General features: G+C 44.2%; 2 protein-coding genes and 1 non-coding gene across 6 annotated transcripts; 1 reads left to right on the top strand and 2 right to left on the bottom strand.

Moving 5' to 3' along the window:
- Positions 1-6,991: 6,991 nt before the first annotated feature.
- Positions 6,992-11,978, bottom strand: LOC139554935 (large ribosomal subunit protein eL15). Of its 4 annotated transcripts, none has more exons than XM_071368233.1 (4): positions 11,844-11,978; positions 9,844-10,025; positions 8,280-8,416; positions 6,992-7,350 (listed from the first exon to the last, which is right to left on the bottom strand). In XM_071368233.1, exons 2-4 carry the CDS (start codon positions 10,013-10,015, stop codon positions 7,045-7,047), a joined length of 615 nt encoding a protein of 204 aa, XP_071224334.1. In that variant the 5' UTR covers positions 10,016-10,025; positions 11,844-11,978; the 3' UTR covers positions 6,992-7,044. The 4 variants fall into 4 exon arrangements, with proteins under 4 accessions (XP_071224334.1, XP_071224333.1, XP_071224337.1 ...); XM_071368232.1 differs by lacking the exon at positions 11,844-11,978 and adding an exon at positions 10,753-10,833; XM_071368236.1 differs by lacking the exon at positions 11,844-11,978 and adding an exon at positions 10,575-10,762.
- Positions 7,764-7,853, bottom strand: LOC139555427 (small nucleolar SNORD12/SNORD106). Its single transcript, XR_011671009.1, has one exon. It is a non-coding gene; the product is annotated as a small nucleolar SNORD12/SNORD106 (small nucleolar RNA).
- LOC139554936 (NF-kappa-B inhibitor-interacting Ras-like protein 1) lies at positions 11,132-15,272 on the top strand. The gene is made up of 4 exons (XM_071368237.1): positions 11,132-11,289; positions 11,410-11,520; positions 11,898-12,139; positions 12,440-15,272. Exons 2-4 carry the CDS (start codon positions 11,427-11,429, stop codon positions 12,680-12,682), a joined length of 579 nt encoding a protein of 192 aa, XP_071224338.1. The 5' UTR covers positions 11,132-11,289; positions 11,410-11,426; the 3' UTR covers positions 12,683-15,272.
- Positions 15,273-15,350: the final 78 nt, after the last annotated feature.

Raw genomic sequence — 15,350 nt, 5'->3', positions numbered from 1 at the left:
CTTCACCCTCCTGAGGTTGAAGACGTGCTGTTGGGCCCTCTTCGCCACGCTGTCTGGGTGGACCATTTCAGTTTGTCCGTGATGTGTACGCCGAGGAACCTAAAACTTTCCACCTTCCCCACTACTGTACTGTCGATGTGGATGGGGGGTGCTCCCTCTGCTGTTTTCTAAAGTCCACGATCATCTCCTTTGTTTTGTTGACGTTGAGTGAGAGGTTATTTCCCTGACACCACACTCCGAGGGCCCTCACCTCCTCCCTGTAGGCCGTCTCGTCGTGGTTGGTAATCAAGCCTACCACTGTAGTGTCATCTGCAAACTTGATGATTGAGTTGGAGGCGTGCATGGCCACGCAGTCAGGGGTGAAAAGGGAGTACAGGAGAAGGCTGAGAACGCACCCTTGTGGGGCCCCAGTGTTGAGGATCAGCGGGGTGGAGATGTTGTTTCCTACCTTCACCACTTGGGGGGCGGCCCGTCAGAAAGTCCAGGACCCAGTTGCATAGGGCAGGGTGTAGACCCAGGGTCTCGAGCTTAATGACGAGTTTGGAGGGTACTATGGTGTTAAATGCTGAGCTGAAGTCAATGAACAGCATTCTTACATAGGTATTCCTCTTATCCAGATGGGATAAGGCAGTGTGCAGTGTGATGACGATTGCACCGTCAGTGGACCCATTGGGGTGGTAAGCAAATTGGAGTGGGTCTAGGGTATCAAGTAGGGTGGAGGTGATATGATCCTTGACTAGTCTCTCAAAGCACTTCATGATGACAGAAGTGAGTGCAACTTCTAGTCATTTAGTTCAGTTACCTTAGCTGTCTTGCGAACAGGAACAATGGTGGCCATCTTGAAGCATGTGGGGACAACAGACTGGGATAGGGATTGATTGAATATGTCCGTAAACACACCAGCCAGCTGGTCTGCGCATGCCCTGAGGACACGGCTAGGGATGCCGTCTGGGCCGGCAGCCCTGCAAGGGTTAACATGTTTAAATGTTTTACTCACGTTGGCCAGGGAGAAGGAGAGCCCACAGACTTTGGTAGCGGGCCGGGTCAGTGGCACTGTATTGTCCTCAAAGCGAGCAAATAAATTGTTTGGGAGAAAGACGCCGATGTCTGTGACGGGGCTGGTTTTCTTTTTGTAATCCGTGATTGACTGTAGATCCTGCCACATATGTCTCGTGTTTGAGCCATTGAATTGCGACTCTACCTTGTCTCTATACTGACGCTTTGGTTGTTTGATTGCCTTGCGGAGGGAATAGCTGCACTGTTTGTAATTGGTCATGTTTCCAATCGCCTTGCCATGATTTTAAAGTGGTGGTTTGCGCTTTCAGTTTTGCGCAAATGCTGCCATCAATCCACGGTTTCTGGTTAGGGAGGGTTTTAATAGTCACAGTGGGTACGACATCTCTTGCTAATAAACTCGCACACTGAGTCAGCGTACACATCAATGTTGTTGTCTGAGGCGATCTGGAACATATCCCAGTCCACGTGATCGAAGCAATCTTGAAGCGTGGAATCCGATTGGTCAGGCTAGCGTTGGATAGACCTGAGCACGGGAGTTTCCTGTTTTAGATTCTGTCTATAGGTCGGGAGCAACAAAATGGAGTCATGGTCAGATTTGCCAAAGGCAGGGCAGGGGAGGGCTTTGTATGCATTGCGGAAGTTAGAGTAGCAATGATCCAGAATGCTACCAGCTCTTGTCGCGCATTCGATATGCTGATAGAATTTAGGAAGCCTTGTTCTCAGATTAGCTTTGTTAAAATCCCCAGATACAATAAATGCAGCCCCAGGATGTATGGTTTCCAGTTTATATAGAGTCCAGTGAAGTACGGCTGTGACCATAATCGAAGAGAATTCTCTTGGAAGATAATGCGGTCGGCATTTGATTGTAAGGAATTCTAGGTCAGGTGAACAAAAGGACTTGAGTTCCTGTATGTTGTTATGATTACACCATGAGTTGTCAATCATAAGGCATACACCCCCACCCTTCTACTTACCAGAGATGTTTGTTTCTGTTTCGGCGCGATGCATGAAGAAACCGGGTTGCTGTACCGACTCTGATAACATATCCTGAGTGAGCCATGTTTCCTTGAAACAGAGAATGTTACAATCTCTGGCACTAAATCCTACCTGCCAGCACTGTTGCTCTTAATTGTATATTTTTTAAATATTTGAGACTATATCTAATGCCATTCTACTCAATACAGTCTTTAAACTAATTTCCTGTACCTCTTTCTCCCTCATACTAGATCTCAGCCTCTCTCTGCCCACCTTGTAGCAGTACATGCTCCACGGTCTCCGTTTCCTGGCAATAATCACACTTTCCTGTTGGATGCTTTCCTATCACATTTAAGGTCTTATTCAACTAGCCTACACTCTCACTGTGGCCTAAATTTAAACATTTAGGCCAGATAGGCAATGTTAGGAGAAAGGGGATCCTCGTGTCCAAGAGGTGAGGCAGAGGCCTCAGAGGGGAGGCAACGTGAGGACAGACACATTCAGAATGGCACACACACGTAACCCTTAATCTTGTAAAAATAGCCTCCTCTCTTCTGTCCCTTCCTGCCGTCCTTCCCTACCCGACTTTCCTCTGTACTTTAAATAAATGCCTGCCCTTAGCATTCCACTGCTCCTGCCATTTCTGCACCATCACTGTCCATATCAGGCTTTTTGCCTCTGCCTTGTTCATTGAAACTACAACATCAACATCCCCACTACTAAGTGCTTGTTTAGCCAGTACACCAACTGCCTCGTTCCCCTCCACCCCCACATGGACTGGGACTCAAGTGAATCTTATCTGTGTACCCATCTGTCTAATCCTGCCATGTGTTTGTAGCACCTCATAAAGCAGGTATTGTCTGCTACGTGAGCTAAAGGACTGGAGACTCATTAACACTGAATAACTACGCTGTCTGGCTTCACTTCGCCCACCCACTGTAAGGCCAACAGTACGGCCATCAGCTCCACCGTATATACAGCCAGATGATCTGTAATATGTTTCCTGACTTCCACCCCACATTCCTGCACTACAAATGCTGACCCAGTACATCCTGTCCTTGGATCTTTTGAACCTTCTGTGCAAGTGGCCACAAAATCCTGACACACAGTAACCAGTCATCTCTTCAACAAATCAGATGGATCATCACCCTCCCTATCTTTCCGTAGTCTCTCCAACACTTCTAGATCAACTACTGGTGGCGGGAGAAATGGGGAGGAGGGGCTCTTGGGATCTCACATTGAGTGAATTCATATAGAAAAGTAGTTCCTATTGACACATATAGATGCAAAGAGTGCATGCATGCATTTAAAAATACTACCATCTTGTCTCAATGCCACTGTGAGCAATGTAGTACATCCTTGACAAGTTCTCAGACACAAAAGCGGTGTGAGGATTTATTGCTGATGGGTTCCAACGTTTCAGAAATGGATTGGGAAAATGGAACATGAATAAAAATGAGTCTTTTGCCTATAGTATAGCAGCAAAAACAACATTTATCCAACAAATTGAATGCACTGAAGCATAAAATCTGAAATAATTAGAAGATTTTTCCCAGACATTGAGCTTTCAGGATTTCAGGAATGTAATACAGCAGCAGTTTAAAATGCATAAAAAGCATTCTCACATTGGCAGCAAAGGCTTCTTTACACAGTACAAAACATATATTTTTTAATGTTAACATTTTTTTTCGTTATTAATAATAATTCAACTATTTCATGTGTGTAATAGAGCACGCAAGCTTGTAGCCCTCAAACCCGGAAATCAGTTACCTCTGGTTTGTTCAACCATACCTATAGGGAAAATGAATGGGGAAAGAATGCTCTCTATGGAGAACAGCACACAGGCACACTTGCTAACTACTGCTACAAGTTATAACACACCTACCTAGGTAAGGCTTGCTATAGTATCATGGTGACCTGTGTTTCACCTCCACTTGAGCTAAACTGGGTGAGGCAGAGGCCACAGAGAGGGGAGGCAACATGAGGACAGACACATTCAGAATGACACACACACATAACAGCTTGTTTTTTTTACTCAGGAACGAGGGCAAAATGTAGATATTTGTGTGTAGGTCTACATGTGTGTTTGAAACACAGTGTTTTCATATAGCTAACCAAGTACACTAGTGTTTTCATATAGCTAACCAAGTACACTAGTGTTTTCATATAGCTAACCAAGTACACTAGTGTTTTCATATAGCTAACCAAGGAGAAAAATAATGAAGTAGTTGTCCTATGTGACATCAATGAAATAGAGTAGTTATGTGACCTTACTCCAGCATCCTGTTCCTGAATCCATGCACCTTGGTTGAACGGAGATGAACCACCTCATTTATCCAGCAGTACCGTCTGTCTCAGAACGGGTCAAACTGACTGACATGAGCTGTTTCACCGTATCTCCCACACACTTCCTTGTCATAGTTGTCGACAAAAATAATGTGGCTACCTAGCTTTTCAACGAAGGTCAGTGCAAGAACGAGGAGAGACATTTAAGTAGAATGAAGACATTCCACAACTCTGAGAACAATGGAAGTTCACTTCAAATTCAACAGTAACACACATTGATTTGAATAAGAGAATATGAAGTTCGTTTTGCAGATTTTCTGCATCACTTAGTTGTCTGACAGACATGGTAATCACCACCCCACTGTACCAAGCAGCCTTCATGGGTTTGGCACAGCCATATCCCAAGGGAGACTTGTACTGACCAGCTCCCATTTCCCTGGTTTCTTCTGCTACCACCCGGAAAAAAGTAGAGAACATGCCTCCTCACCCATTCTCCAGTTTCGGTGGAATTTTGGTCACCAGGTCACAGATCATGGGCGACCTGAACACTGCCGTTCTCTTTCCCCATCTAAATGTGTGTAATAACAATGGGCCTGGGAGAAATGTGAGAAAGTTCTATAAATGACCATTGTTCTCTAACTCAACCCCCTTGCTGCTCTAGCTTTTGAGTCCTTTCAGACAGTGTATCGTCTTTGAAGTATTGTCTTTACTTAGAACTGAGTAGTGGTGCAACAGAAGATTAAGGGGGATGGGGGGGCAGTGCTTCACATCATTGTGTTACTTTACTATTTAGCTGTAAATTTGTGATTTACGTAGAGCAGACTAATATGTCTTATTTAAGGTGTTTTTAGTCTAACTTAAATTTCTTCCAGTTGAGATGTTATAATCAATCTAGCACTTAGCCCATCAGTATACTACACCATACATTGTCAGTTGATGGAAAAATAGATTTGATCAAATGAGAAAATTATACTTTCTATTATCTTGGAAATCAGATGTTTCCTTCTGACATGGGACTCAAACCAGCCATCCTCCAGATCACGTCAAACTCATTCCACAGACGGCCAAGTTTGTGCAGGTTTTCGATCCACCCTTGTACTTGATTGATGAATTAAGGTCACTAATTAGTAAGGAACCCCTCACCTGGTTGTTTAGGTCTTAAGTGAAATAAAAAATAAAAACCTGTACACTCAGCCCCCAGTGGAATGAGTTCGACACTCCTGTTCCAGATGCTGTCCCACTTCAACTTCTCAGTTGTGGCTCTCCAACCCTGTTCCTGGAGAGCTATCGTCCTGAAGGTTCTCTCCAACCCTGTTCCTGGAGAGCTATCGTCCTGAAGGTTCTTCCTGGAGAGCTATAGCCCTGAAGGTTCTCTCCAACCCTGTTCCTGGAGAGCTATAGTCCTGAAGGTTCTCTCCAGCCCTGTTCCTGGAGAGCTATAGTCCTGAAGGTTCTCTCCAGCCCTGTTCCTGGAGAGCTATAGTCCTGAAGGTTCTCTCCAACCCTGTTCCTGGAGAGCTATAGCCCTGAAGGTTCTCTCCAACCCTGTTCCTGGAGAGCTATCGTCTTGAAGGTTCTCTCCAACCCTGTTCCCGGAGAGCTATAGTCCTGAAGGTTCTCTCCAACCCTGTTCCTGGAGAGCTATCGTCCTGAAGATTCTCTCCAACCCTGTTCCTGGAGGTTCTCTCCAACCCTGTTCCTGGAGAGCTATCGTCCTGGAGGTTCTCTCCAACCCTGTTCCTGGAGAGCTATCGTCCTGAAGGTTCTCTCCGTCCCTGTTCCTGGAGAGCTATTGTTCTGTAGGTTCACTACAACCCATTGTAAGCAACCCAATTCAGCTTATCAACCAGCTAATTATTAGATGTGCTAGACCAGAGCTGGAGAAAACTTACAGGACAATAGCTCTCCAGGAACGGGGGTTGAGCCCTGCTCTGACAGTATTTCCTAAACTCAGCCCCCCCCCCTTGCACGTTTTGGTGTTTGCCCTAAAACCACATAGACGATTCAAATGAAATCCAGCATTGATTATTTTAAATCAGCTGTTCAGTGCTAGGGCAAACAACAAAACGTGCACCTAGGGGGGACCCAGGACCGTTTGGGAAACTCTGCTCTAGGCTGCCTGCTATATCAGACCTAAATAGATCATTTAATGTGACCTTTCCTGGTGATCCTGGACTATAGACACTCAACACCAAGAGTAGTTTCACTGTTTGACTAGTGATCCTTAGTGCCAACAGTCAAGCCCCCCAGGTTACTTAAACGATTATCCCCAAAAACACATTGTTAAACCATTCCTAGAGCCCCCAAACTCAAAGCCAGTTCCACGGCATTCACCCCCCCCTAACCAGGGACCGATCTAGAACTGGGACACCAGGTGGGTACAATTTATCAAGTACAACAGAAACCCAGCCAGCAGGCTCCGGACCCACAGGGTAGGAGTTGAATGATCTAGATGTTATGACGAATAACCCCTCCGGTGTAAACCAGTGTGTACTGTAGACAATGGTTCAGATCAGTTACACTCACTGTCATATTGATCAATAGTTCTGACAGGGTGAATTTCTATAAACCACATTTCACAAGTCTGAAAATGCTAGTCTGTCAGCTTCGCGTATCCTAATTACTAACCACTATCTATATCCCTTTATCGCCAAAGACATCAAATGGCAGCTTCTACACCCAAAATGATGAACTCTTACACACCACACCAACATTTTGTCACCATAAAAAGGCATGTGTTTATTTCTTTAAATGTACAGACACCCTCTAGCGGTAGCGGTGCAGCTGCAGGGTATTGCGTCTCTTCCAGGCTGCCCGGCGGGAACCACCCATGGTCATGTGGAACTTGTGGCCCTTGCCCAGGCCACGGCTCTTCTTGCCCGCGGACGTCAGGCCACGCATCTCCCTGTGCTTGTGCACAGGCCTGGTGATCCATTGGGTGTCGGGGTTGCGTCTGATAGCCTTGTGGAAGGTGTCGATCAGGATCACTTCGAAGAACTTGTAGGTGGAGTCCTCTCCTACCCAGTAAGAGGCCAGCACCCTCAGGCCTCCACAGTGACGACCAGCACGCTCCTGTTGGGGAGACCGAAGACCAAGCAGGTCAGACAAGTCACATTCAGAAACTTGAATGAATGTAAATTACTGATTTGCAATGTTCTGAGGTCTGGTCTAGTGACAGCACTGCCAACCCCATACTGCGCATGGCTCCCTGCGGCAGGGGTATTACCCAGTTACGCCACCTTCAAATCTGTTGAGCAATTCTAGCATATATATACACACACAATAAAAAAAGGTATGGGAAAGATCTAAAATGATAAATTCCCACTGCCTGACACATACACATGGAGCTACACAACATATGGATTTGTCTCAACATTGAAGTAATCATCAAGTCCAATGTGAAGAGACTACCATTCACTTAGTTTAATACAATACAGTTTTAAATACAACCAAGATACTTTTGGAAAGGACGCATTATTTTCTGTAATGTGGTTTCAGACAAATTGGCTTATTTCAGACTGGTTTCACCATAGTCGATAAGATGGGGAAAAAAGTTGAGCATCATTAACCACATTGAGAGGATGCATTATTGATGAAAAGGGTTCCATTTGGAATGTGAGATTTGTTTCAGAGGGAAATAGAGCCAATATGAAATGACTTGTACCTATCCAACGCATTCATATCGGCACAAGGGTCTAGAAGCAGAGGCAAGTGTAGATTTGGAATTGAGCGTAGATTTGCCAAGCCAGGTCAGATCTGTGACATCCTTGTGCAGTTCTTTGTAACTTCTCCCTGAAGCGTACTCACTCACTATCTCTCATGGACTTAAAATAAATACTGACTGATGTAAGATTATCTTTGTATAAAAAAAACACTAGCCCAAGCTTACACCAATACCATGCTTACCAAGTACTTAACAAAGTGAGCAAATGCAACATTTGGGGAGAAAGGATAAGAATCAGACCACAACCTGGGAGATGCACCTGTTCAGAAACTCTTACCTCAGCAGTGGACTGGAGGCTGCGGGCAAACTTGATCTGGTTGACACCATGGTGGACGGGCTTGCCGTAGGTGGCACCCTTGGGCACGGGGCGCTTGCGGCCTCCACGGCGAACACGGACACGGTAGATGACATAGCCTGTCATAAGACAGCGACATGTCAAGGAATAATAGACAACAAATGACACAACCACTTGGTCTACCTTTCATGTGAAGCAACACTTCTAAACAGATAAGTGACTTGAATGTTTTTGCGAAACCAAACAGGCAATGGGAATACCATTACTGTCTAATCACGACAACAGAGCTACAAATAACATATTACATCTTCAACTTATCAAACCAACGGATCAGACATGAGGGCTCCTGAGTGGTACAGCGGTCTAAGGCACCGCATGTCATTACTGACCCTGGTTCGATTCCAGGCTCTCTCACAACTGGCTGTGATTGGGAGTCCCATAGGGCGGCACACAATTGGCCCAGAGTCATCCGTGTTAGGCTCTCACTGTAAATGAGAATTTGTTCTTAACTTGCCTAGTCTGTAGTGGGTTTGTTGTGATGCCTCTAGCACTGAGATGCTGTGCCTTAGACCACTGCGCCACTTGGGAGCATGTGGGTAGGGGTAAAGTGACTATGCATAGATAACAGGGAGACGTGATCTTCCTGTCTGGGCTGGCGCCCCCCCTTCGGTTGTGCCGTGGCGGAGATCTTTGTAGGCTATACTCGGCCTTGTCTCAGGATGGTAAGTTGGTGGTTGAAGGTATCCCTCTAGTGGTGTGGGGGCTGTGCTTTGGCAAAGTGGGTGGGGTTACATCCTTCCTGTTTGGCCCTGTCCGGGGGCATCATCGGATGGGGCCACAGTGTCTCCTGACCCCTCCTGTCTCAGCCTCCAGTATTTATGCTGCAGTAGTTTATGTGTCGGGGGCTAGGGTCAGTTTGTTATATCTGGAGTACTTCTCCTGTCTTATCCGGTGTCCTGTGTGAATTTAAGTATGCTCTCTCGGAGGACCTGAGCCCTAGGACCATGCCTCAGGACTACATGGCATGATGACTCCTTGCTGTCCCTAGTCCACCTGGCCGTGCTGCTGCTCCAGTTTCAACTGTTCTGCCTGCGGCTATGGAACCCTGACATGTTCACCGGACGTGCTACCTGTCCCAGACCTGCTGTTTAAACTCTCTAGAGATACTCTTAATGATCGGCTATGAAAAGCCAACTGACATTTACTCCCGAGGTGCTGACTTGCTGCACCCTCGACAACTACTGTGATTATTATTATTATACCATATTATAACATTTTGGCCATGTTCTGTTATAATCTCCACCCGGCACAGCCAGAAGAGGACTGGCCACCCCTCATAGCCTGGTTCCTCTCTAGGAAGTTTTTCCTAGCCACCGTGCTTCTACACCTGCATTGCTTGCTGTTTGGGGTTTTAGGCTGGGTTTCTGTACAGCACTTTGAGAAATCAGCTGATGTAAAAAGGGCTATATAAATCAATTTGATAATAAACCCTGGAGTAGCAGCACTGTTAAGGGGGGGGTCAACGTAAATTGTCCCTGTCACCCACCTTGTTTGCACTTGTACCCCAGTCTGCGCGCCTTGTCTGGTCTGGTGGGTCTAGGCGCACGGTGGAGACCGGAGAGCTGACGGTACTGCCAGCATCGGACGCGCAGGAGAAAGCGCATCACGTCGGACTGCTTCTTGCGCCATAGCTCCTGTATATATTTGTACGCTCCCATGTTGAATTAACTGTGACAAAAGGCAAATAGAAATATGTAATGGTCACCATTAAATACTTGGATTTAACCGTTACTCTAGTTGGAGGGAAAGTAAGGCACCGATAATTTGCTAATCTTCATTCAAAGCAATGATATGGCCAAATTGGCTATCTAGCCAACACGTTTACTTTGTTTACAACGTAATGTAACCTTTAAATAATCAAGTCATGAATTACATCTTCGGGTTACATTTAATTCAGCGTGTATTATATTGGCGTCTACATGCACGTGCTTTTGGGGCTAATTTCTGTTTCTATCTAGACCACCTGGAAATCCGTTTTCGGGCAGTAGAAGGCTCGCGGTAGGCCCCCATGCAAAGAGTCCTACACACTGGATAGGTAACTAGTTAACCGGCTAGCACTCCATAGTAGACAACCTCTAAAGCTAAAATATTAACTAGTAAAACTTGTAACGCAACAAATGCACATAGTTTTATAAACACAGAACATCAATGTCTAGCAACTTTCTAACCTCGCTCTTAGGCAATGTATAGGAGACTAATAGAAGATCCATGCATTACCTCGGATACGCAATGCAATATTCATATTTTCACAAATTAAAAAGCAGAAATGGAGGTAGTGTGTTATTAGCTAAGCATTCCGTTAACTAACCCCAGAACTATACAACCTGATGGCCATGTTTTAATACAGATTTTTAATGGATTGTACATACTGAAAAATAATAAAATGCTAGCTTACATGATGGCGTACCTGCCGGAAAGAAAGAAAAACGTACCCAGTATGCTTTATCAAAACGTCAGTGACACAGTTCCGGTCAGATACGCCTGGGTATTGTAGTTTATTACAATAATGTTAATAGTTTTCATATACATTTCACCTAACTTCATTTAATAACCTGGGATTTTGATGGTCTTGACATTTTAGAACACAACCAGATTGAAATAAAAGTATTTACTACTTACTTTTGTACATTGAGATTTGGTCCACTACACTTGTCGATTTTACCATTCTTATTGGTAGCTGGTAATATACATTTATATTTGACATTTATTAATGCATATTAATAAATGTATGTGTTATTTATACAGTGCATTTTTCTCAAAATTCACCGCTCCCCTCGCCTCTGCACATGCGCAGAAAATCATTGGAACTTCCTTGTCAAAAGAGAATGGATGTTGTGATTTTAGCTAGCTAAATAACTTCAAAGTTGGTTAGCTACCGAGTTTACTCCAATAATAATTGTAATCTCTCCGTTTGGCCAACTCTTACACCAAGGTACTTGTTTTATCGTATCAAGCTAGCTACGTACATTTTGGATGCGATGTTGACGACGATGCTTCAGCTACAGTAGTTCATTTTTCTACTTATTTGACATTTATTTTTGTGCTATTACAGGTTTTCGCGTATTCGAAATGGGGAAAGGCTGCAAAGTTGTGGTGTGTGGTTTGGCATCTGTAGGAAAAACAGCCATCCTTGAACAGCTGTTATATGGCAATCACGCAGTTGGTACGTTGATGACTGAATTGGTTGTATTTGAGAAATTAACACTGTATAAAATGTGCTTGTAGTGTTAAAAGGGAATTTGAAATGTAGCCTGGAATGACCAGTTATTGGGAGCAAAACAGCGTTCTGTACTTTCACTATACAACTTTTGCAGTTGAAATCTGTAACTAAGTTTGTGTGTGGCGTGAATTTAAGACCATGGTCTGGGGTAAACCAGAGAACTGCTAAAGACCGTCCGGCATGGTGTGGCCTTACGCTCCACAGGGAGCCAAAGGAAACAAATATATATACTGTATTTCACCGAGAGTTGAGTGAGCACTGCCTACCTGCCAGACTGTTGAACACAACCATTGAATTCCATTGTCTCCTGTCTGTTGAAGGTTCAGAGTCCACTGAGACCCAGGAGGATGTGTATGTGGCGTCGGTGGAGACAGACCGCGGTGTGAAGGAACAGTTACGTCTCTATGACACCAGAGGGCTCCACGACGGCCTGGACCTTCCCAAGCACTACTACTCTGTGGCGGACGGCTTTGTGCTGGTCTACAGCGTGGACAGCCTGGAGTCCTTCAAGAAGGTGGATGTCCTCAAGAAGGAGATAGACAAATCCAGAGACAAGAAAGAGGTACTGGGATTGTGATTGATTGAAACTCTCCTTAAGCTTTGCTAAGTGTGTGTGGTTCTGTTCAAGTGAGCCAGGTTTCTTTTATTGATTAGCTGTCTATGGCCAAAACAATCAAATGTATTTATAATGCCCTATTTACATCAGCAGTTGTCACAGTGCTTATATTCTAACCTGGCCTAGACCCCAAAGAGCAAGCAGAAGCACAGTGGCCATAAAATACAAAATAAAAACGATCAACCAAGACACAAATCAGAACCTTATGCTATTGTTGTTTAGTTGGAGTGTCCCCTCTTCCTGCAGGTGATGGTGATTGTGCTAGGGAACAAGACGGACCTGCGTGAGCTTCGTCAGGTGGAGCACGAGGCAGCGCAGCAGTGGGCGCGGGGGGAGAAGGTCAAACTCTGGGAGGTCAGCGTCACTGAGAGGAACTCTCTCATTGAACCCTTCACCATGCTCACCAGCCGCCTCACACAGCCTCAGAGCAAGTCTGCCTTCCCTCTTCCAGGACGCAAGAGCAAGGGCACAACGTCCAATGACATCTGAACTGAACTCAACCTTGAGCGTACCTAAGATCCAAGTACTTCGGGGAGGGGGAGATGTCAGAGTAGGATCGATGAGTTAGCCAGCCAAATTACATTAATATTCTGACTTCATATCAAGATAGATATCCATGAAATATGGGCAAAGACATAGTAACTGACTCGACAACCAACAACCCATTAAATTCCCTTAAAATAACGCTTTTTTTTTTTTATACAATTGAAGTCAGAAGTTTACATAGACCTTAGCCAAATACATTTAAACCTAGTAAAAATTCCCTGTCTTAGGTCAGTTAGGATCACCACTTCATTTTAAGAATGTGAAATGTCAGAAAAATAGTAGAATGATTTATTTCAGCTTTTATTTCTTTCATCACATTCCCAGTGGGTCAGAAGTTTACATACTCAATTAGTATTTGGTAGCATTGCCTTTAAATAGTTTAACTTGGGTCAAACGTTTTGGGTAGCCTTCCACAAGCTTCCCACAATAAGTTGGGTGAATTTTGGCCCATTCCTCCTGACAGAGCTGGTGTAACTGAGTCAGTTTGTAGGTCTCCTTGCTCATACTCTTTTTCAGTTCTGCCCACAAATTCTCTATGGGATTGAGGTCAGGGCTTTGTGATGGCCACTCCAATGCCATTTTGCCACAACTTTGGAAGTATGCTTGGGGTCATTGTCCATTTGGAAGATCCATTTGCGACCAAGCTTGAACTTCCTGACTGATGTCTTGAGATGTTGCTTCAATATATCCACATAATTTTCCTACCTCATGATGCCATCTATTTTGTGAAGTGCGCCAGTCCCTCCTTCAGCAAAGCACCCCCACAACACGATGCTGCCACCCCCGTGCTTCACGGTTGGGAAGGTGTTCTTCGGCTTGCAAGCGTTCCCCTTTTTCCTCCAAACATAACAATGGTCATTATGGCCAAACTGTATTTTTGTTTCATTAGACCAGAGGACATTTCTCCAAAAAGTACGATCTTTGTCCCCATGTGCAGTTGCAAACCGTAGTCTGGCTTTTTTATGGCAGTTTTGGAGCAGTGGCTTCTTCCTTGCTGAGCAGCCTTTCAGGTTATGTCGATATAGGACTCGTTTTACTGTGGATATAGATACTTTTGTACCCGTTTCCTCCAGCATCTTCACAAGGTCCTTTGCTGCTGTTCTGGGATTGATTTGCACTTTTCGCACCAAAGTATGTTCATCTCTAGGAGACAGAACGCGTCTCCTTCCTGAGCAGTATGACGGCTGCGTGGTCCCATGGTGTTTATACTTGCGTACTATTGTTTGTACAGATGAACGTGGTACCTTCAGGTGTTTGGAAATTGCTCCCAAGGAATAACCAGACATGTGGAGGTCTACACATTTTTTTCTGAGGTCTTGGCTGATTTCTTTTGATTTTCCCATGATGTCAAGCAGAGGCACTGAGTTTGAAGGTACACCTTCAATGGACTCAAATGTTGTCAATTAGCCTATCAGAAGCTTCTAAAGCCATGACATAATTTTCTGGAATTTTCCAAGCTGTTTAAAGGCACAGCCAACTTAGTGTATGTAAACTTCTGACCCTCTGGAATTGTGATACAGTGAAATATTCTGTCTAAACTGTTGGAAAAATGACTTGTCATGCACAAAGTAGATGTTCTAACCAACTTCCCAAAACTATAGTTTGTTAACATGAAATTTGTGGAGTGGTTGAAAAACAAGTTTTAATGAGTCCAACCTAAGTGTATGTAAACTTCTGACGTCAACTGTATACTTGCAAATCAAGAGATGTATCTTAATGTTTTTCGAAGTATGCTGGCTAAATTAGTGAACCTGCTTTGTGATATCATACACCCCTATGGTTTCCGTGTGCTCCATCCTATGGGAGGGTTATAGTAGCTGCTTTACAGCAAGGTCTAGGCCCATATAATGTGCCTTGGGAGTGAGGCATATTACTACCTAGTGTGTATGGCCTACCAGTTTACTACCTAGTGTATGGCCCAGTGGCAAAACAAAACAAAAAAGGTACTACCTTGATCAGGTCTGTTGCTCGTGTCTGTGATGATCAAATGTCTGTTTCATCAGTTGCACCCTAAATGGTTGGTTGTGTATTTGTTAAATACAAAACCTTTGTACTTTATTCTTTGTACATGTTTGAGAATTTTTTTATTAACTTAATTTATTTGTCACTTTACTAAACTTAAATTCCTTGTGGGTAGGAATGGGATAAAATGTAGGACACAATTGTATGAAATGTCTTTGAATTGTTGTGAAGAGAATGTGGCTTCTGTAGTGCATCCAAATAATATATCCTTTCTCCTGAGGTGTACACTCGTTCACTACTACAAATCTAAAAGCATTGGATTGGTGGAGGCATGGGGCAGGAGTTTCCACTATATTTCTCATACCAGTCATTTCCTTTCAATTCAGGGAATTGAAGTGAACTCATGTACACTTTGGGAAGAAGGAGAGAACTGGAACATCTCCTGTGTCCTTCATGTCTTGTGTGTGAGACCTGGCCAAATAACATTTGTGCTGCTACTTATATTTTTGTTGTCCATTGTTCTGACATATATGCATGTATTTCAATTTAACAATAAAATGGAGGGACTGTATTATTATTATTTTTTTTTAAATCAGCAAGACATGAAGCACAACTTTCCCACCTAGACATTGTGCTGTATAGGCTACAA

Source organism: Salvelinus alpinus, chromosome 26 (genome assembly GCF_045679555.1).
Source record: "Salvelinus alpinus chromosome 26, SLU_Salpinus.1, whole genome shotgun sequence".
Taxonomy (NCBI): domain Eukaryota; kingdom Metazoa; phylum Chordata; class Actinopteri; order Salmoniformes; family Salmonidae; genus Salvelinus; species Salvelinus alpinus.
The sequence above is the reverse complement of the archived record's forward strand: the minus strand, read 5'-3'. Positions and strand labels throughout refer to the sequence as shown.

Coding starts and splice junctions, on each gene's coding strand:
- LOC139554935 (XM_071368233.1), bottom strand. CDS start 10,015: ATGGGAGCGTACAAATATATACAGGAGCTATGGCGCAAGAAGCAGTCC. Junction 8,417..9,843: donor GGGGTACAAGTGCAAACAAG/GTGGGTGACAGG, acceptor GTCTTATGACAG/GCTATGTCATCTACCGTGTC. Junction 7,351..8,279: donor GCCTCCAGTCCACTGCTGAG/GTAAGAGTTTCT, acceptor TCTCCCCAACAG/GAGCGTGCTGGTCGTCACTG.
- LOC139554936 (XM_071368237.1), top strand. CDS start 11,427: ATGGGGAAAGGCTGCAAAGTTGTGGTGTGTGGTTTGGCATCTGTAGGA. Junction 11,521..11,897: donor ATATGGCAATCACGCAGTTG/GTACGTTGATGA, acceptor TGTCTGTTGAAG/GTTCAGAGTCCACTGAGACC. Junction 12,140..12,439: donor AATCCAGAGACAAGAAAGAG/GTACTGGGATTG, acceptor CTCTTCCTGCAG/GTGATGGTGATTGTGCTAGG.